General features: G+C 43.6%; 1 protein-coding gene across 2 annotated transcripts in view; it reads left to right on the forward strand.

Annotated features, from left to right (window-relative positions):
• DAP (death associated protein) overlaps positions 1-21,429 on the forward strand; it is a 486,374-nt gene that overhangs the window by 418,125 nt on the left and 46,820 nt on the right. The window contains exon 4 of one of the 2 annotated variants that reach the window (XM_077269447.1): positions 4,660-4,825. The exons of the other annotated variant lie outside the window; for it this stretch is intronic. Coding sequence (XP_077125562.1) covers positions 4,660-4,809 — 150 coding nt within the window. The 3' untranslated portion in view covers positions 4,810-4,825. The remainder of the gene's footprint in view (positions 1-4,659; positions 4,826-21,429) is intronic. 2 annotated transcript variants of the gene reach the window in all.

Raw genomic sequence — 21,429 nt, forward strand, 5'->3', positions numbered from 1 at the left:
ATACTTAGGCATTTTTTCAATAAGGATAGTGTGAGATACTTTGTCAAATGCTTTGCTGAAGTCAATATATAGTATATCTACAGCATTTCACTGATCCACCCAGTCAGTGATTCTGTCATAGAAGGAAATTAAGTTAGTCAGACATGACTTGTTAGTTACAAACCCATGCTGATTCTAGTTAATCACTTCATTCTTATCCAGGTACTTAAATGCATGTTTAATAATTTGTTCAAAGATCTATCCTGGCATAGACGCCAGATTCACTGGCCTATAGTTCCCTGGGTCCACCCTCTTCCCCTTTTTGAAGATAGGAAGTCTTCTGGGACTTCTATTCTCCAAGAATTTTCAAAGATTATGGAGAGTGGTTCAAACATTTCTTCTGCTATCTCTTTCAGTACTCTGGGGTGTAATTAATCTGGACCTGGAGACTTGAATTCATCATTGTTAGCTAAGTGTTTCCTTACCATCTTTCTGTCTATAGAGATCCTGGATTCTTCTATTCCTGTAATAGGATAGTAAAGATCAGTTGATGTTACATTTCCTTTCCGAGAGAAAACAGATGCAAAATAGGAATTTAAAAGTTTGGCCTTCTCAACATCCTTTTTTACCATTTCATCATTCATTCTGTAAAAATCCTATAGCATCTTTGACTTTTCTTTTACTTTTGACATATGCCCAAATCCTTTTTATTGCTTTTGACTTCTCTTGCAAGCTTTAACCCCTTAATCCCATATGACGTACTATCCCGTCAAGGTGACCTGGGAATTAATTCCCAGTGACGTGATGGTACGTCATATGCAATCGGCCGCGCTCACGGGGGGAGATGTCAGCTGACTATCGCAGCTGACATCCGGCACTATGTGCCAGGAGTGGTCACGGACCGCCCCCGGCACATTAACCCCCGGCACACTACAATCAAACATTATCATGGTGTTCCGGCGGTACAGGGAAGCATCGCGCAGGGAGGGGGCTCCCTGCGGGCTTCCCTGAGACGATCGGTACAAGGCAATGTGCTCACCTTGTACCGAGCGTCTCCTCCCAGCAGGCCCCGGATCCAAAATGGCCGCGAGGCTACTTCCGGGTCCTGCAGGGAGGTGGCTTACCAAGTGCCTGCCCAGAGCAGGCACTGGTAAGCCAGGAGCAGGGCACGTCAGATCGCTGATCTGACACAGTGCTCTGCAAAGAGTCAGATCAGCGATCTGTCACTATACACTGATGTCCCCCCTGGGACAAAGTAAAAAAAAAAAAATTTTAAATGGGTAAAAAAAAATTCCTAAATAAAGTAAAAAATATATATATTTGTTCCCATAAATACATTTCTTAATCTAAATAAAAAAACAATAAAAGTAGACATATTTAGTATCGCCGCATCCGTAACGACCCAACCTATAAAACTAGTTAACCCCTTCAGTGAACACCATAAAAAAGAGGCAAAAAACAACGCTTTATTATCATATCGCCGAACAAAAAGTGGAATAACACGCGATCAAAAAGACAGATATAAATAACCATGGTACTGCTGAAAACGTCATTTTGTCCCGCAAAAAACGAGCTGCCATACAGCATCATCAGCAAAAAAATTAAAAAGTTACAGTCCTCAGAATAAAGCGATGCAAAAATAATTTTTTTTTCTATAAAATAGTTTTTATCGTATAAAAGCGCCAAAACATAAAAAAATTATGTTAATGAGGTATCGCTGTAATCGTACTGACCCGAAGAATAAAACTGCTTTATCCATTTTACCAAACGTGGAACGGTATAAACGTCCCCCCCAAAAGAAATTCATGAATAGCTGTTTTTTGGTCATTCTGCCTCACAAAAATCGGAATAAAAAGCGATCAAAAAATGTCACTTGCCCAAAAATGGTACCCATAAAAATGTCAACTCGTCCTGCAAAAAACAAGACCTCACATGACTCTGTGGACCAAAATATGTAAAGATTATAGGTCTCAAAATGTGGTAACGTAAAAAATATTTTTTGCAATAAAAAGCATCTTTTAGTGTGTGACAGCTGCCAATCATAAAAATCCTCTAAAAAAACCCGCTATAAAAGTATATCAAACCCCCCTTCATCACCCACTTAATTAGGGAAACATTAAAAAATTTAAAAAATGTATTTATTTCCATTTTCACATTAGGGCTAGGGTTAGGGCTAGGGTTACGGTTAGGGCTAGGGTTAGGGCTACAGTTAGGGTTAGGGCTACAGTTAGGGTTGGGGCTACAGTTAGGGTTGGGGCTAAAGTTAGAGTTAGGGTTGGGGCTAAAGTTAGGGTTAGGGCTAAAGTTAGGGTTGGGGCTAAAGTTAGGGTTGGGGCTAAAGTTAGGGTTAGGGTTTGGATTATATTTACGGTTGGGATTAGGGTAAGGGGTGTGTCAGGGTTAGGGGTGTGGTTAGGGTTAGGGGTGTGTTTGGGATAGGGTTTCAGTTAGAATTGGGGGTTTCCACTGTTTAGGCACATCAGCGCTCTCCAAACGCGGCATGGCATCCGATCTCAATTCCAGCCAATTCTGCGTTGAAAAAGTAAAACAGGGACTTCCGGGAGGCGGGGCATCTGAATGGCCGCATCTTAACAGAGCTCCTGCATGCAGTGCCAGAATCCATGTCCATCTGGCTTCACATCTCCACAGAAAGGGGAGAGAAGACGCTGAGGAGCTGTGGTCACCATCGGGCAGCAGGAGCAGTGTGCTTGTCCCGGAAGACAGGGCTGGAAGAGCCCGAAAGCAGACAGCAGACATCGTGGGTGCAGACGGCCGCCATCTTAGGGGCCTGGAAGACCCGACCATCGGAATGAAATGCTGCACTACCTGGCAGCTGGAAGCAGGTAGGAGTGGAGCCTGACAGTGCCCTCTCCCTGGAGCTGTGTGCCTGCCGAGGACTGTATGGGCTGCAGCAGCTGTGAACACATTGTCCCCCTCCCCCTCCTACATCGTCCATCACTGTGGTGAGGGAGAGTCTGTTCTGCGGGGATCCCAGACTCACACGGAGAGACAGCAACACCTCCTCCCCCCAGCAAGGACTTAACCTTAAAGGAGGCACAAAGGAGAGAGTCACTTGGAGGTTTGTGCAGGGGCAGTGTGTACGGACAGACGGGGCCTTTCCCCCCTCCTCTCACAGGGGAGCTGCTCGGTGCAGGGCAGTGAAGACTGTGTTAACCCCCTCTGCCTGAAAGTCACCTAACGCATCAGCTATTAGTCTGTGGCTGGAGTGAGATAAGATTATCACACGTACAGGACTCACTATGGAGCAGATTCTCTGGGGTGGGGGTTGTGTGTAGAGGAGTGATTATAAACTTCATCCCTGCGGGAGTTACTGCTGGGGGCGTGCTGCTTACATGGCTGCTGTTTGATCACTGTCTGACAGAGTAACTGTTAACCCCTGTGGTACTGGTTGCTGCACAACCTTTCTTGCACTGATCAGAGACTGTTACAGGGCTGCATGTGACTCACCAGAAGGAGCTGAAAGTGCTTCCGAGCTCAGTAATAATCCACGCAATGGAAGGTTTTGGAACCCTTTGTTAAATGATTTGAAGTTCCGTGAGTAGAGACATGGGGTAGAAGGTCGTACAGTTCTCCGAAGCCGCCACATAAGCCTCATCTTTTTGATATTGCTAATCTAATGGAAAGGTTTCTTACAGTACCTGTGTATAACATGGCACCCAAACCACTAAAAAAGAACACAGACCTTACCAGCAAGGACAAGACAAAAGCAATGGCTGAGCCTGCTCCATCACCTCCTAAACATGCAGGTACAGGCTCGCCCTCAAGTGGGCAATCTGCTAAAGTACACCCTCAGAACAACTTAGGGCAAACCAAAGCCGACACTCTGGCTCTGGATGTTTCACGTATTCTAATGCCCATGTTTGACAAGAAATTCGATGAATTACGGGACTCAATCACAGCAGTGCTGGTGCAGGTCACGACTCTATCGCACACAGTGGGGAACCTGGAGGCTCGCACCCAGACATGTGAAACATCAACCGCAGAGCTCCATCAGATGCTTGCACAGCAACAGGAGGAAATTAAGCAACTGAGGGAGCACAATGATGATCTGGAAAATCGCAGCCGAAGAAATAATCTACGATTTGTGGGTATCCCAGAAACCATCAGAGGAGAGGACCTTACTCTCTTCCTGACCAAGGATTTGCCCGCAGCTCTGGAACTTTCCTTCCCACAATACCCCCCACTGCTTGAAAGGGCTCACCGTATAGGGGACACCATGCCAGCAGACAATAAGAGACCGAGACCTGCAATAGCCAAATTCCTGCACTACGTGTCTAAGGAAGCAATCCTTAGAGCATATCGACAAAAGCGCAATGTCTCAGTCCGAGGTCTCAAGATCTTAATTTTTCAGGACTTTTCAAAACAGGTCTCAGACAAGAGAAAATTATTTACGCCTGTGTGCTCCTATCTGGCGGAACACAACATTAGATTCCAGTTGCAATATCCTGCTAAACTCAGAGTGCTGGAAAATGGGCGTTTTACGGTGTACACAGATCCTGATGAGGCTGGGGTTAGGCTCATTCGCCAAGAGGACACTGGCTAGGAGAAGTTATTGGGTGTTAAACACCTAGCTTAAGATTATTGCAATGTTCTACCCTGTATGCTCACGACTTCAAATTAATGCTTTTATTTGTTATAATTGTTGTTTTTCTATCATAGGTTTGTTCTTATGCTGTTTTTACCCTTGTGTGGACTCCCCTTCCCCTCCCCACCAGCACACGACTCCGTACGCCTTACCGACTTCCTGGAGGGTCCTGCTCGCTGGGACAGGGACCACAGGATCCAGATGCAGGATTTTCAGCATTTTAAGACGCCCAGGACTGGGGTAGGATGAGTAACATACCACTTAACACACAGCCATACGCTTTTGTATCCTGGAATGTGGCGGGCCTGAATTCCCCGATTAAATGTAAACGGGTCCTTACGCACCTAAAGAGGCTGAAGCCTGATGTGGTCTTCTTGCAGGAGACTCACTGGAGGCAAGGGGATGATAACACTTTGAAAGCACCTTGGATTCAGCATTGCTATTCAGCGCCGTTTGTTTCCAAGTCGCGCGGAGTGGCGATTTTGCTGGGGAATTCTCTGCCTTACACCTTGCTTGATGAATACTCAGACACGGAGGGACGGTTTTTATATCTTGCGATCCAAATTGGAAACACAGTATACACACTATTGAATATCTATGCCCTAAATTATCCCAATACTACTTTCTTTTCAGAGTTATATCAATTTATTCTGACAAAGCGCACAGATAATTTAATTGTGGGCGGCGACTTTAATGCTGTCCTTGCTCCACACCTGGACAGGTCTTCCGCGGCTTCCCATGACAAACGAGCTACTTTAATCATTTTAAAGATTATGCAGCACACTGGGTTGTGCGATCCGTGGCGAGTGCTTCATACCACGGAAAGGGATTACACATTCTACTCGAGGGTCCATGACACCCATTCTAGGATAGATTACTTCCTAGTAGCAGAGACTCTATTTGAAAGGATATCAGAAACCACAATAGAGACTATCATGATATCGGACCACGCACCAATTAGACTGCAACTGGGGATGGAGCCTTCGAGGGGCTCTTCGGCGCCCTGGAGGTTTCCATCCTATTTGGTTAACTCAGAGGATTTCAAACAGTTCCTCCAGGTCCACTGGAACAACTTCTTGGACGATAACATGTCCTCATCTTCGGATACCTCACTGATGTGGCGCACATCTAAGGCCGTCATGAGGGGCCATGTCATTTCATACATGATACACCAAAAAAAGGAAAGGAGAACTAAGTATAATCTTCTTCACACTGACCTGCTAGCCACGCACCAGGCGTACTTGAGAGACCCTACAGACATTAATAAACAGAATTACTTCTCCGCCAAACAACTGCTAGATGCTTTTACTGTCACCCAAGCAACCAGGAATATAGAGTTCACGAAAAATCATTACCATAGATGGGGGGGGGAAGACGGGTAGTTTACTGGCCCGCCTGACTAAGCCGCATACCTCCAAGCGCACAATCCTGCAGATTCAACAACCCAAAAGTAACCGTCTAGTCACCTCGCCACTTGAGATACAACAGGCGTTTATAACATATTATACCACACTTTATAAAGAGAGACCGTATGACGCCCAGGGTGCATGGGACTTAATTTCCTCGGTGGAGCCCACAAAGTTAACAGCAGAGCAGAGAGATTTCTTGTCTGCCCCGATAACCATTGAGGAGGTGCAATCGACGATTAAATCTTTCCACAATAATAAGTCTCCGGGACCTGATGGACTGACCATAGAATATTATAAGCTTTTGCAACCGTATAATACCCCTATTCTAGTGGATATACTCAATGATATTTATCTTAAAGGGGAGGTGGTGGAGGGCTTTCATGAGGCCCACACAATTCTTATACCCAAACCAAATAAAGATCCCCTTGATGTGGGCTCCTTTCGCCCTATTTCACTAATGAATGTTGACTATAAACTTTTAGCTAAGATATTGGCGAATAGAATGCAGGTATTTCTGCCACAGGTATTGACACCCTCACAGTTGGGGTTTACGAGGGGGCGACACTCGACCTTAGGGGTCCGATTGGCGGTAGCGGCTATGGTTATGGCCAAACAACAAAACTATCCCCGGACAATGCTTCTCAGCCTTGACGCGGAGAAAGCGTTTGATTCGATCTCATGGAAATTTTTAAATACAGTATTGCGCTACAAGGGTTTTGGAGAGACTTTTCTGGGATTTCTGCAGAATATTCAACGTGGCGCGGCTACTAGACTTTGGGTGAACAACTTGATGTCTCCTCAGATTAATTTGGAAAGAGGGGCGAGACAGGGATGCCCGATATCGCCCTTATTGTTCAACCTGGCTTTGGACCCTTTCTTACAGTATCTCCATGGCTGGACAGGTCTTGAGGGCATACGATATGGGGCGACAGAAATTAAGACTGTGGCCTTTGCCGATGACTTATTGATCTTCCTGTCAAACCCGCGGGAGTCTCTGGGCCCGCTCCTTAGAACAATAGAACAGAAGGGGGCGTTGGTGGGTTTCACCATAAATGTTGGTAAATCTGAGGCAATGATGCTCTCTGGGCCTTCTGAACCACGTTGGACACAGGAACACTCTTTGCGCTGGAAGACTCACTCCTTGACTTACCTGGGGGTTCAGATCACGAGAGACCCGGCAAAACTTTACAAAACTAACCTGCAAACATACATCACCTCATTACAGGACGAGTTGACAGCATGGGAAAAGTTTACCTTGTCCTTCATAGGCCGGGCAAATTTGATAAAAATGATCTCATTTCCCCGATTATTATACCTATTCAATGTCCTGCCATTTTACCTGAGACCAGTGGATGAACATAATATTAACCGTCTGTTTCGCAGATTTATCTGGCAAGGGAAGAGGCCCAGAATAGGATTCCACACCCTCACACAAACCCGAACCAGTGGCGGAGTGAATTTCCCAGACATTAAGCTGTATAACCTGGCAGCAAACATGCGAATTCTCCGAGACTGGTTGAGCGGTACCTCTATATACTCAGCTCTAGCGGTTGAAACATCACTAATGGGAGGCAGGTCACTGATAAACGTACTACATGAACCTTACACATTGATGCCCCAGGAGCTGAGAGCCAATCCTCTGTTTACAACAATTTGGCGGTCTTGGGTTGTCATACGCCGTAGATTAGGGCTATCACCACGGGTATCACTGGCACAGACGTTTTGTACTAATTCTAGGTTTCAGGCAGGGAAGGCACACCACATTTTTCATGGTTGGCAAACACTAGGCCTGGGCAGGGTGGGAGACATAGTGGATGTACATTCCAAAAAGGTCCTTACCTTCAACCAGGCGACACTTTTATTTGATTTCATCAATACACACCCTTTCCACTTCATGCAACTACAGAGCTATGTGACGAGTGTTAGGGTACTGTCACACATTGAAATTTCCATCGCTACGACGTTACGATTCGTGACGTTCTAGCGATATCGTTACGATATCGCTGTGTCTGACACGCTACTGCGATCAGACACCCTGCTGAGAATCGTACGTCGTAGCAGATCGTATGGAACTTTCTTTCGTCGCTTGATCACCCGCTGACATCGCTGGATCGTTGTGTGTGACAGCGATCCAGCGATGTCTTCGCTTGTAACCAGGGTAAACATCGGGTAACTAAGCGCAGGGCCGCGCTTAGTAACCCGATGTTTACCCTGGTTACAAGCGTAAACGTAAAAAAACAAACAGTACATACTCACCCGTCGGTGTCCTTCAGGTCCCTTGCCGTCTGCTTCCTGCTCTGAGTGCCGGCCGGAAAGTGAGAGCAGATCACAGCGGTGCTGCGCTCTGCTCTCACGGTACGGCTGCACTCAGAGCAGGAAGCAGACGGCAAGGGACCTGAAGGACACCGACGGGTGAGTATGTACTGTTTGTTTTTTTACGTTTACGCTGGTAACCAGGGTAAACATCGGGTTACTAAGCGCAGCCCTGCGCTTAGTTACCCGATGTTTACCCTGGTTACCCGGGGACTTCGGCATCGCTCCAGCGCCGTGATTGCAACGTGTGACCGCAGTCTACGACGCTGGAGCGATATTCATACGATCGCTGCGACGTCACGGATCGTGCCGTCGCAGCGATGAAAATTTCAATGTGTGACAGTACCCTTACTTGTGGCTTCAGTGATAATGACTGGCAGGATAAGCTGATAACTAAACTTACCACATGCAAGCTGACAAAGGCTTGTGTCAGACTACTATACATTCCTAAGAACTGAGACCGAGAGGGAAGAACATTCCACAGGAATAATGAAGTGGCAGCTCAGTGACCCGTCATTGACACCTACTCTGATTTTACAAATGTTGAGGAACACGCTTAAATTTACACCGTTTACATCTTATTGGGAAATGGCGTTGAAGATTATGCATAAATCCTATATCTCGCCAAGGCGCAACTTTCTTATGGGTAATATACCGAGTCCGATCTGTTCCAGGTGTGGAGAGGTCGAGGCAGACATGTTCCACTGTTTATGGGCTTGCTCACAAATCCAACAATTTTGGCAACGCATACTTGTATTTACTCATACGCATACACCATATAGAGTGGCTCTTACCCCAGCCTGGGCTCTTTTCGGGTACATTACTAATGAAGGGGTTGTGATCCCCACTCATGGTAGAAAATTCCTGTACATGATTTCAGCCTCGGCCCGGAAAACGATTTTACAAACCTGGCTGGCACCTAATGTGCCCACCCTGAGGATCTTCCTGGACAAACTCTCCTTCCTATTTAGGATGGATTGGGTGGAAGCATCCCTTCAGAAAGAACTAAAAACCCAAAATTTTTTTGAACTATGGCAGCCACTTATACCCATCCTTCCAACGCATATACAACAGAGGCTCAAACAATGCTTCTGTACAACTACATGGTTCCTGGAACAGGCGGTAGCGGGCCGAACACCCTTGTGAGCGGAGTGGTCTCCTAAATAACACATTGGGCGAAGTGCGGAGCCGTGTGTTCCCCCCCCCCTCCCCTCCCTTCGACTTTCCCTAATCTGTTTGTTGACCCCTCCCCCCTCTTTTTTGTTTTTCATTTTTTTTTCTTCAGCTATAACTTCCCCTCTCTCACCATTTGGGGTTATCTAGTTACAGAGTGGTAGTCCACTCGTATTGTATTTCCATGTTGAATTCTATGTTTTTAGCCTTATGTTTATCTTGATTGAGAGGTACTTTGCCTTTAATTTGCAAATTGGAACGCTAAAATAGCTACCGTCTTTAATAATGGGCTTCTGTAATACCGGAAAGAGGGAGGTAATTCCGTGTACCTATGTTTGTATGTTAATATGCTAATGTTGAAAATGTTTAATTGAAAATGTTTAATAAAAACAGTTTGGAAAAAAAAGAAAAAGTAAAACAGTGCTCCTTCCCTTCCGAGCTCTCCCGTGCGGCAAAACAGGGGTTTACCCCAACATAAGGGGTATCAGCATACTCAGGACAAATTGGACAACACCAATTGGGGTCCAATTTCTCTTGTTACCCTTGGGAAAATAACAATTTGGGGGGCTAAAAAAACATTTTTGTGGGAAAAAAATTATTTTTTATTTTCACGACGCGTTATAAACAGTAGTGAAACGCTTGGGGGTTCAAAGTTCTCACAACACATCTAGATAAGTTCCTTGGGGGGTCTAGTTTCCAGTATGTGGTCACTTGTGGGGGATTTCTACTGTTTAGGTGCATCAGAGGCTCTGCAAATGCAACGTGAGGCCTGCAGACCAATCCATCTAAGTCTGCATTCCAAATGGTGCTTCTTCCCTTTTGAGCTCTGCCATGCGCCCAAACGGTGGTTTCCCCCCACATATGGGGTATCAGCATAGTCAGGACAAATTGGATAACAACCTTTGGGGTTGAATTTCTCCTTTTACCCTTGGGAAAATACAAAACTGGGGGCTAAAAAATAATTTTTGTGAAAAAAAATATATATTTTCACGGCTCTGCGTTATAAACTGTAGTGAAACACTTGGGGGTTCAAAGCTTTCAAAACACATCTAGATAAGTTCCTTAGGGGGTCTACTTTCCAAAATGGTGTCACTTGTGGGGGGTTTCAATGTTTAGGCACATCAGGGGCTCTCCAAACGCAACATGGCGTCCCATCTCAATTCCAGTCAATTTTGCATTGAAAAGTCAAACGGCGCTCCTTCCCTTCCGAGCTCTGCCATGCACCCAAACAGTGGTTTACCCCCACATATGGGGTATCAGCGTACTCAGAACAAATTATACAACAACTTTTGGGGTCCATTTTCTCCTGTTACCCTTGGTAAAATAAAACAAATTGGAGCTGAAGTAAATTTTTTGTGAAAAAAAGTTAAATGTTCATTTTTATTGAAACATTCCAAAAATTCCTGTGAAACACCTGAAGGGTTAATAAATGTCTTGAATGTGGTTTTGAGCACCTTGAGGGGTGCAGTTTTTAGAATGGTGTCACACTTGGTTATTTTCTATCATATAGAAGTCTCCTGAAAATGACTTCAAATGAGATGTGGTCCCTAAAAAAAATGGTGTTGTAAAAATGAGAAATTGCTGGTCAACTTTTAACCCTTATAACTCCCCAACAACAAAAAAATTTGGTTCCAAAATTGTTCTGATGTAAAGTAGACATGTGGGAAATGTTACTTATTAAGTATTTTGTGTGACATATCTCTGTGATTTTATTGCATAAAAATTCAAAGTTGGAAAATTGCGACATTTTCAAAATTTTCGCCAAATTTCCGTTTTTTTCACAAATAAACGCAGGTAATATCAAAGAAATTTTTATAACTATCATGAAGTACAATATGTCACAAGAAAACAATGTCAGAATTACCGGGATCCGTTGAAGAGTTCCAGAGTTATAACCTCATAAAGGGACAGTGGTCAGAATTTTAAAAATTGGCCCGGTCATTAACGTGCAAACCACCCTTGGGGTAAAGGGGTTAAAACCCATCCTGCGTGATAATATAGGTGAATCTAATGAAAATGTAGAGTCCCTGTGGGTGGAGATAAGGGGAGGGGGAAAAAAATAAATTACTGATAGGAGTTATTTATAAGTCTCCAAAAATAATGGAAGCAACGGAGAATATCCTCATAAAGCAAATAGATGAAGCTGTGACTCAAGGAGAAGTAATTATTATGTGGGACTTCAACTACCCTGAAATAGATTGGGGAACAGAAACCTGTAGTTCCAGCAAAGGTAATCGGTTTTTGACAACTATGAGAGACAACTACCTTTTACAACTGGTTCAGGACCTAACAAGAAGGGGGCACTGCTAGACCTAATATTAACCAACAGTCCAGACCACATATCAAATATAAGGGTTGGGGGTCACTTGGGTAATAGTGATCACAAAATAATAAGTTTTCATGTATCCTTTAATAAGATGTGTAGTAGAGAGGTTACAAGGACACTAAACTTCAGGAAGGCAAATTTCCAGCAGTTGAGAGATGATCTTGGTGCAATTAACTGGGACGATATCCTGAGACATAAAAATACACAAAGAAAATGGGAGACGTTTATTAGCACCCTGGATAGGACCTGTGCACAGTGTATACCGTATGGGAATAAACATACTAGAAATAGAAGGAAACCAATATGGCTAAATAGAGCTGTAAGGGGCGCAATAAATGACATAAAGAAAGCATTTAGAGAATTAAAGGAAGTAGATAGTGATGAGACATTAAATAAATATAGAAAATTACCGTAAATAAATTATGTAAAAAGCAAATCAAGGCAGCAAAAATTGAGACAGAGAGACTCCTTGACAGAGAGAGTAAAAATAATCCCAAAATTTAACTACATAAATAGTAAGAAACTAAAAAATGATAGTGTTGGCCCCCTTAAAAATAGTCTGGGTGAAATGTTGGATGAGGATGAGGAAAAAGCCAATATGCTAAATTACTTTTTTTCCATCAGTATTTACACAAGAAAATCCCATGGCAGGCAATATGATCAGTGATAACAAAAAATCCCCATTAAATGCTGCTTAACCCATCAGGAAATACGGCGGTGTCTAAAAATCACTAAAATTGAAAATCTCCAGGCCCGGATGGGATACACACCCGAGTACTGCAGGAATTAAGTACAGTCATTGATAGACCATTTTTTGTAATATTTAAAGATTCCATAATAACAGGGTCTGTACCACAGGACTGGCGTATAGCAAATGTGGTGCCAATATTCAAAAAGGGGACAAAAACTGAACTCAGAAATTATAGGCCAGTTAGCTTAACCTCTACTGTGGGTAAAATCCTGGAGGATATGCTAAGAGATTCTATGCTGGAGTATCTCAAGAGAAATAACCTCATGACCCAATATTAGCATGGGTTTACTAGGGACCGTTCCTGTCAGACTAATCTGATCCATTTCTATGAAGAGGTACCGTTCCTGTCAGACTAATCTGATCAATTTCTATGAAGAGGTAAGTTCCGGATTGGACCATAGTGCATATGGACTTTTCAAAAGCTTTTGATATGGTGCCACACAAAAGGTTGATTCATAAAATGAGAATAATGGGGATAGGGGAAAATATGTGTAAGTGGGTTAAGAGCTGGCTCAGGGATAGGAAAGAAAGGTTGGTTATTAATGGAGCACACTCGGACTGGGTCGCAGTTAGCAGTGGGGTACCATAGGGGTCAGTATTTGGCCCTCTTCTTTTTAACATATTTATTAATGACCTTATAGGGGGCATACAGAGCAGAATTTCAATATTTGCAGATGACACTAAACTCTGCAGGGTAATCAATACAGAGGAGGACAATTTTATATTACAGGATGATTTATGTAGAAGCTAGAAGCTTGGGCTGATAAATGGCAAATGAGTTCTAATAGGGATAAATGTAAGGTCATGCACTTGGGTAGAAGTAAATAGATGTATAACTATGTGCTTAATTGTAAAACACTGGGAAAAACCGTCAATGAAAAAGACCTGGGTGTGTGGGTGGATGACAAACTCACATTTAGTTCCCAGTGTCAAGCAGCTGCTACAAAGGCAAATAAAATAATGGGATGCATTAAAAGAGGCATAGATGCTCATGAGGAGAACATAATTTTACCTCTATACAAGTCACTAGTTTGACCACACTTAGAATACTGTGTTCTGGTCTCCGGTGTATAAGAAAGACATAGCTGAACTAGAGCGGGTGCAGAGAAGAGCGACCAAGGTTATTAGAGGACTGGGGGATCTGCAATACCAAGATAGGTTATTACACTTGGGGCTATTTAGTTTGGAAAAACAAAGGATAAGGGGTGATATTATTTTACAGTACAAAGACCTTTCTGATGATCTTTTTAATCATAGACCTGAGACAGGGACAAGGGGGCACCCTCTACGTCTGGAGGAATGAGGGTTTAAAGGAAACCTGTCACCTCAAATTGGCAGGATATGTAAATGCCTTTTTTCCAGTCCGATGGGTGGCATTTTGTCTTCATTTCTTCACCCCATCCGTCCCTGTTGTCCGCAATGTGTTCGTGAATTAGAGTACTTGTCCTCCATAGTTTGCGCGTGCGCAATGCAATCTTCGCTCGCACACATGCACTATGCTTTGCCCAACTTCGGGGAAAGCCGAAACTCATTACTGCGCATGCGCCCACGCACTATGTCCCAGAAGTATTTCGCTGTGTTTCGGGACATAGTCATAGTGCACGGGCGCATGCGCAGTAATGCTTTTCGGCTTTCCCCGCAGTTGGGCAAAGCATACTGCGCGTGCGAAGATTGCATTGCGCACGTTTACCGATGTCCTCCTTTCAGCTGCAACGGTCAAAATCCAGTGTTCTTTGATTTCGCGTAGACTCTTCACTTATCACAGGAGGCACTGGGAATATGCAAATTCTCTCCTCAGGACTCTTCCCCTGGTCCTTGACAATACCCACTCCACTTTACCACAACCTGAGTTTGCCAATCTACCACAGGGTTGTGCAGTGAATGCCAAGGAATTCCAAAAACCACAGGAGAGGGCAGATCCAGTAGAACATAACAGTCAGTACTTTGAGTGCATGGCCCCTACCTGTCAATGTAACCCTCTGACTTCTTGAATAAAATACCCATATCTAAAGGGTGCTGAGACACTCTCCAGACCTATACCCATAATCAACATTGAATGTGGTTTGAGGCCCTGAATCTGGATGAGCCTAGCTTTGATCAAGTTAAACCTGCCCCACTGTCCAGGAGTGCAGAAATTACCACCTTATTTTTTCCCAGATGGATTTCAGCAGGCAGAAAAAAAATATTCCTACCCATGGAGGAGATATCCACACCCAGGTTGCTAAATCTCACAAAAACCCTGGCTCCTTATTTTTCCCGCAGCTATTTTACAGTGAGATAGGGAAGGACACGTGCCCACGAAATGGCCCGTTCTACCACAGTAAAAACATACTCCCCCATTGCCCCAAACAGACTGCTTTTCAGAACGAGTTGCCCCACCCAACTGCATGGGTTCCTCAGATTACTCAGATCAGGTTTCCCTTGGCCCTGAACCTCTCACACATTGTGGTGTATCTTTGTATCTGGCGAAGACGGCGATCTACCCAGAAACATGGCCACCTCAAGGGAAACTGGAGTCTCATACAGGGCTAAAGCATCCTTCACCTTTACGGAGAGCCCTTCACAGAACTGGCTACGGAGCGCAGGATCGTTCCACTTAGTGTCAGTGGACAAACTACAAAACTTTTGAGCAATACTCCTCCACCGGTCTCCCTGCTGAAGATGATGTAGTGTGGACTCGGCCAGGGAGATGTGGTCAGGGTTGTCGTGTATATGACCCAGTGCCAGAAAAAATTCCTCCACTGTTTGGAGCGACTGGGAATCAGACGGGGAGAGCATGCCCATGCTTAGGGGTCACCCTGATGGAGAGCGATTATCACCACCCGTTGCTCCTTGGTTCCTGAGGAACAAGGACGTAACCTGAAGTATAGCTTACTGGCCTCCCTGAAAACAACAAAGTTGTCACTCCCCACCCAGAGAACATGTCAGCGATCTTGGGCTCCACCAAGGTTGACCTGGGAGTCAAGGTACCCAAAACTGATATGTTAAGGTGCTGTAAAATGACAGTACGTAAATCTGCCACATTCAGGTTTAACTGCTGCAGTTACCCTGTCAGAGCAGTGATGGGATCCACAATGAATCAAAAAGCTGTTTCAATCAGTGCTAATGTCACAACTCTGTTGGGTGTCCTGGGGCCAGGGCCACCTTCCCTGTCCCTAATGCTAGGGACGCCCTAGCTTGCATTGTTCCACAGATTATTTCTGATGGTGAAAATGCAGGGGCTACATACCTTGCCTTAGCTCCTGAATCCGCACTGTCTGTACCCACCCAGGGAAGAGGGCAGTCGTAGTGTACCGTAATACACCAACCATACTAACAAGGTAATATGAACACGGGTAACGAAAAATGCCAAACATACAAAATATACACACATAAACAACAAAAGGTAAATACCGGGCAGTGGAGGATGGGGTTAAACCAAAGTAGGAGAAGAAAGGGAATTATCACACACCCAAAACCTAGCAACAGTCACAGATAAATGCACCAAACACCTTCTCCAATAGCAACCACCAACAACCTTCAGCCATTCAACATAAGCTGCCTTTGAGAATGCGTGCTAGCCAGGGCCCGGTTTATATAGGAGATGGGTGTGGCTAACCTTGCAAAGCTGAGAGCCTTTAACACAGAAAAGCTTTGAGGAGCAGTCAACTGAGCCGATTTACCCCTACACTGCTAAAATAAATTTACACCATTTAATATGAAGGTGAAGTTTTTCTAGTCTGTGGAGGAGTAAGAGAAATCAGACGCTGCAGTCTTCTTGCTCCTCCGTCGTGGTAAACCACAGTACAGTGACCGGTACAGTATAAATTACCTTTGAAACGTCCAGATAAAACGCATCAGCTACAATACAAACATCCAGATTTGCACTTACCACCTCATAGAAACCCAACATGTTGGTTATACACTACCTATCTTTCATGAATCCGTGCTTGTCATATATTATGTCTGCAATATATGACTGCAGGTCATCTCTTATAATGCCCTCAGAAACTTTGCACACTACTAATGTCAGATTTACCGGATGGTAGTTGCCTGGATCCACCTTCTTACCTTTCTTAAATATCGGTATCATATCAGCCATTCTCCAATCTTGTGGGACAACCACCGCATGTACACACACACACAGAGAGTTGCTGAGTGAAAATTGCAACTAGGTGGGCTCTCATTGCTACAGAAATATCAAACATGGACGCTATATGTAGTTTAGGCTCAATGGGACTCAGAAGGGACGGGGGGCATTTGGATTTGGGAGCATGGAATTCTGCAAATGCTTTTTGTGGGACGAGGAGCCATTTAGCATTTCCAGAGCCTTTGTGCTACCAGTAACATGGAAACCCCTATGTTTCCATTAACAGATGACAGATCTGAGTACGGACTTGCTTTTTTGCGGCTTGAGTTGAAGCACTTATTGGGAACATTTTACGTTACAATTTCAATTACATTTATCCAGCACTCTACGCTGAGCACTTACATTGGGGTTTCCCTTTAAAATCTTCGAGTGACGTAGTTCAGATGAAATCTCCAAGGGAGGTACTCGCTATAAATGAAGCAGCAGAGTTAAGCCGGAGTCACACTAAACGTATGAATAACACTGGTCAAAAGGTTTTAAAACATATTTTAACTCAATTTTGGCTGCTGATTACGAATATGAACTCCATTTTTGGCTATCACATCAGGATTTCGAGATATTTTCAATTTTTTATGAAAATTACTCCTAATGTTTTATGATAAAAACACATGATTTTCGGTACTACATTTTGTATATTTTTAATCAAGGAATATCAAAGATTACAAAGTCTATGTACAGCAAATCAAATATACTTACAGAATTAAACTACAGAATATAAAAACACATATATATGGCACACAGATAAATGGCAGTTATTTGAACTTTATTTTCTTGGCTGATCTGTGACAGCTTCTGGGTTGTCTCTCATCAAGCTCCAGCAATAGTCAGCCATCATATGTGAGTCCCATATGTGAGTCCCACCGGCCTTCATACCGTTCTTCCATTGTTTTAATGTCCTGATGAAAACGCTCCCCTTGTTCCTCGCTCACTTCCCCAAGGTTCTCTGGAAAAAAGTCCAAATGGCTGTGTAAATAGTGAATCTTGATACTCATTCTACATCCAAGATTTCGCAGACTCATTAGTAGCTCTTCCACAATCTCTTCATAGTTGTCTGCTTTCTTATTCCCTAGAAAATTCTGCACCACATTACAAAATGCATTCCAAGCTCTTTCTTCTGTCTCATTCATTGATGTGATAAAATTTGGGTCTCTCATAAGTGTTCTTATTTGAGGTCCATCAAATATTTCAGCCTTTTTCTTCTCTACACTAAGACCAGGAAAAGTTGAACATAGATAGTTAAAGCATTCTCCACTGTGATTGAGAGCTTTGACGAACTGCTTCATCAATCCAGGTTTTATGTGTAAGGGAGGAAAGACAATATTCTTCCTATCCACTAGAGGACTATGGATGACATTCTTATCGCCAGATGCCAAACTTTGTCCCTGAGGGCATTCAGTGTTCACCCAATGCTCTGCTGTAGCTCTACTGTCCCAGTAACACAGAAAACAAGGGTGTTTTGTGTACCCTCCTTGCAGACCCAAAAGAAAGTTAAACATTTTAAAATCAACACAAATTAACCACCCAAATTTATCTAAATTTACCTTAGTGAACCGTATAAACTGGCACTTTTCATACACTACTTATATTTATCATGGAATTAATGAAAATGGTCTATATACCTATATCGCAAAAACGTGATGTGATAGAGAAATTATAAGATCAGATTTGAATTCAGCACCCTCAAATTAGTCTAAAACTGTTCTTAAAGTCCATGCCAGATTTTTTTTTTTTGTAGACCAGTGTAATCAGTGCGAGTCTCCCTGCCGAGAGTCCAACAAGTGTAATGCAAGTGTCATGCGAGTACAATCCGATTTCTCACATAGTATACAAAAAATCACTTGTCATAAAATACCGCCATATATTGTGGCTTGTCATTATATCTTTGTTTTAAAGCACAGTATATACCTGCTCTATGTCATCTCCTATATATAGTATATACCTGTATGTCATCTCCTTCTGTATATAGTATATACCTGTATGTCATCTCCTCCTGTATATATTATATGTTGTGAACTCTGTTTTTGGGCTCCCTCTTGTAATCACAAGTGGTACTGTGTGAGTGCTGTCTTTGGGCTCCCTCTGGTGGCTCTTTGTGTCATTCTGCAGGTCTGAGGCAGGATCAGCTGTCTCGTTATCTGTTAGCTGGTTTCCTATTTAGCTCACCTGGACTTTCAGTGTTTGCCTGCTGTCGATGTATTCAGTGCTATTTTGATCTCTCCTGAATTCCTTCGCTATCAGTCTCTTCAAGAGAAGCTAAGTTTTCTGTTTGGTTATTTTTTGCTCATCAGTGTTCAATATGTTTCTTGGTTATTTACTTTTCCTTGTCCAGCTTGCTAATATGTGATTTCCTTGCTTGCTGGTAGCTCTGGGGGGCCGAGTTTCTCCCCTCACACCGTTAGTTGGTGTGGGGGTTCTTGAATTCTCGGCGTGGATATTTTGTATAGGGTTTTTTACTGACCGCACAGTTCCCTGCCTGTCTTCTGCTATCTAGTATTAGTGGGCCTCATTTGCTGAATCTGTTTTCATTTCTACGTTTTGTATTTTCCCCTTACCTCACCATTAATATTTGTTGGGGGCTTCCTATATCTTTGGGGTCATTTCTCTGAGGCAAGTGAGGTCTTACTTTCTCTATAGGGGTAGCAAGTTTCTCAGGCTGCGTCGAGACGTCCAGGAATTTAGGCACGTTCACCGGCTACCTTCAGTGTGTTTGGTTAGGATCAGGTTTTGCGGTCAGTCCAGTTACCACCTCCCTAGAGCTCGTTCTATATTCAGTTACTTAGCTAGTTCATTCTGTGATCCTCAGCCACTAAGGATCATAACAATTATATACCTGTGTGTCATCTGCTCCTGTATATAGTATATACCTGTGTGTCATCTCCCCTGTATATAGTATGTACCTGTATGTCATCTCCTCCTGTATATAGTATATATTTGTGTGTCATCTCCTCCTGTATTAGACCTCGTTCACACGTTATTTGGTCAGTATTTTTACATCAGTATTTGTAAGCTAAATTGGCAGCCTGATAAATCCCCAGCCAACAGGAAGCCCTTTCCCTGGGAGTATATATGAGCTCACACATACACATAATAGACAGGTCATGTGACTGACAGCTGCCGTATTTCCTATATGGTACATTTATTGCTCTTGTAGTTTGTCTGCTTATTAATCAGGTTTTTATTTTGGAAGGATAATACCAGACTTGTGTGTGTTTTAGGGTGAGTTTCATGTGTCAAGTTGTGTGTGTTGAGTGTGGCAACATGCATGTAGCGACTTTTGTGAGATAAGTTTTGTTTGGCGACATGCGTGTAGCAACTTTTGTGTCGAGTTGCATGTGTCAGGTTAGTGTAGCAAGTTGTGTGCGAGTTTTATGTGTGGTGCGTTTTGAGTATGTGCAAGTTTTGTGTGAGGCAACTTTTGCATGTGTTGCAACTTTTGTGCATGTGGCAATTTTTCCGCGTGTGTAAGTTTTGAGTGTGGCGAGTTTTCCATGAGGTGAGTTTTGCAAGTTTTGTGTGAGCCTAGTTTTTGCATGTGGCGAGTTTTGCATGTGGCGAATTTTGCGCGTGACGAGTTTTGAGTGGCGACTTTTGTGTTTCAACTTTTATGTAGCGAGTTTGGTGTATGTGTGGTGAAATGTGTGCTGAGGGTGGTATATGTGTTCAAGCACGTGGTAGTGTGTTGCGCATTTTGTATGTGTGTTCATATCCCTGTGTGTGGTGAGTATCCCATGTCGGGGCCCCACCTTAGCAACTGTACGGTTTATACTCTTTGGCGCCATCGCTCTCATTCTTTAAGTCCCCCTTGTTCACATCGGGCAGCTGTCAATTTGCCTCCATCACTTTTCCTTTCACTTTTTTCCCATTATGTAGATAGGGGCAAAATTCTTTGGTGAATTGGGGTTAAAATTTCACCTCACAACATAGCCTATGATGCTCTCAGGGTCCAGACGTGTGACTATGCAAAATTTTGTGGCTGTAGCTGTGACGGTGCAGATGCCAATCCCAGACATACACACATACATACACACATACATACACACACACACACATTCAGCTTTATATATTAGATATACAGTACAGACCAAAAGTTTGGACACACCTCATTTAAAGATTTTTCTGTATTTTCATGACTATGAAAATTGTACATTCACACTGAATGCATCAAAACTATGAACTAACACATGTGGAATTATATACTTAACAAAGAAGTGTGAAACAACTGAAACTATGTCTTATATTCTAGGTTCTTCAAATTAGCCACCTTTTGCTTTGATGACTGCTTTGCACACTCTTGGCACAACGGGTCTAGCTCTGCTATATCTACATGGCAGGCTGCATGGTTGACTGATGCGACCATGCAGCCTGTCCTCCAGCAGAGACACTGAGCTGCGTGTGCTCATTGTCTCCCTGTAAACTCCTATTTCCTGTCTGACAGCACCGCAAGCCTGAGAAAGTTGTCCTGCTCACGGTGCCGTCAGACAGGTCTTGGGAGTTCACAGCCAATGAACTCACTTCACCTATGTGACGTCAGCACGAACGAACAGCGCTCGCATGGTCTGAGTGCTGTGCAAATTTTTTTTTTTTCGCACCCATAGGCTTGCATTGGAGAGTCTTGGTGACAATCGCAGCATGCTGTGATTTTACACACACGCTGAATACGTCTGAGACTGAGAAAATAAAACACTGATGTGAGCTGCCCCATAGATTAACATTTGGCCGAGCGCTATGCGATGTTTTCTTGCA

The sequence above is a fragment of the Ranitomeya variabilis genome, chromosome 6, assembly GCF_051348905.1.
Source record: "Ranitomeya variabilis isolate aRanVar5 chromosome 6, aRanVar5.hap1, whole genome shotgun sequence".
Taxonomy (NCBI): Eukaryota; Metazoa; Chordata; class Amphibia; order Anura; family Dendrobatidae; genus Ranitomeya; species Ranitomeya variabilis.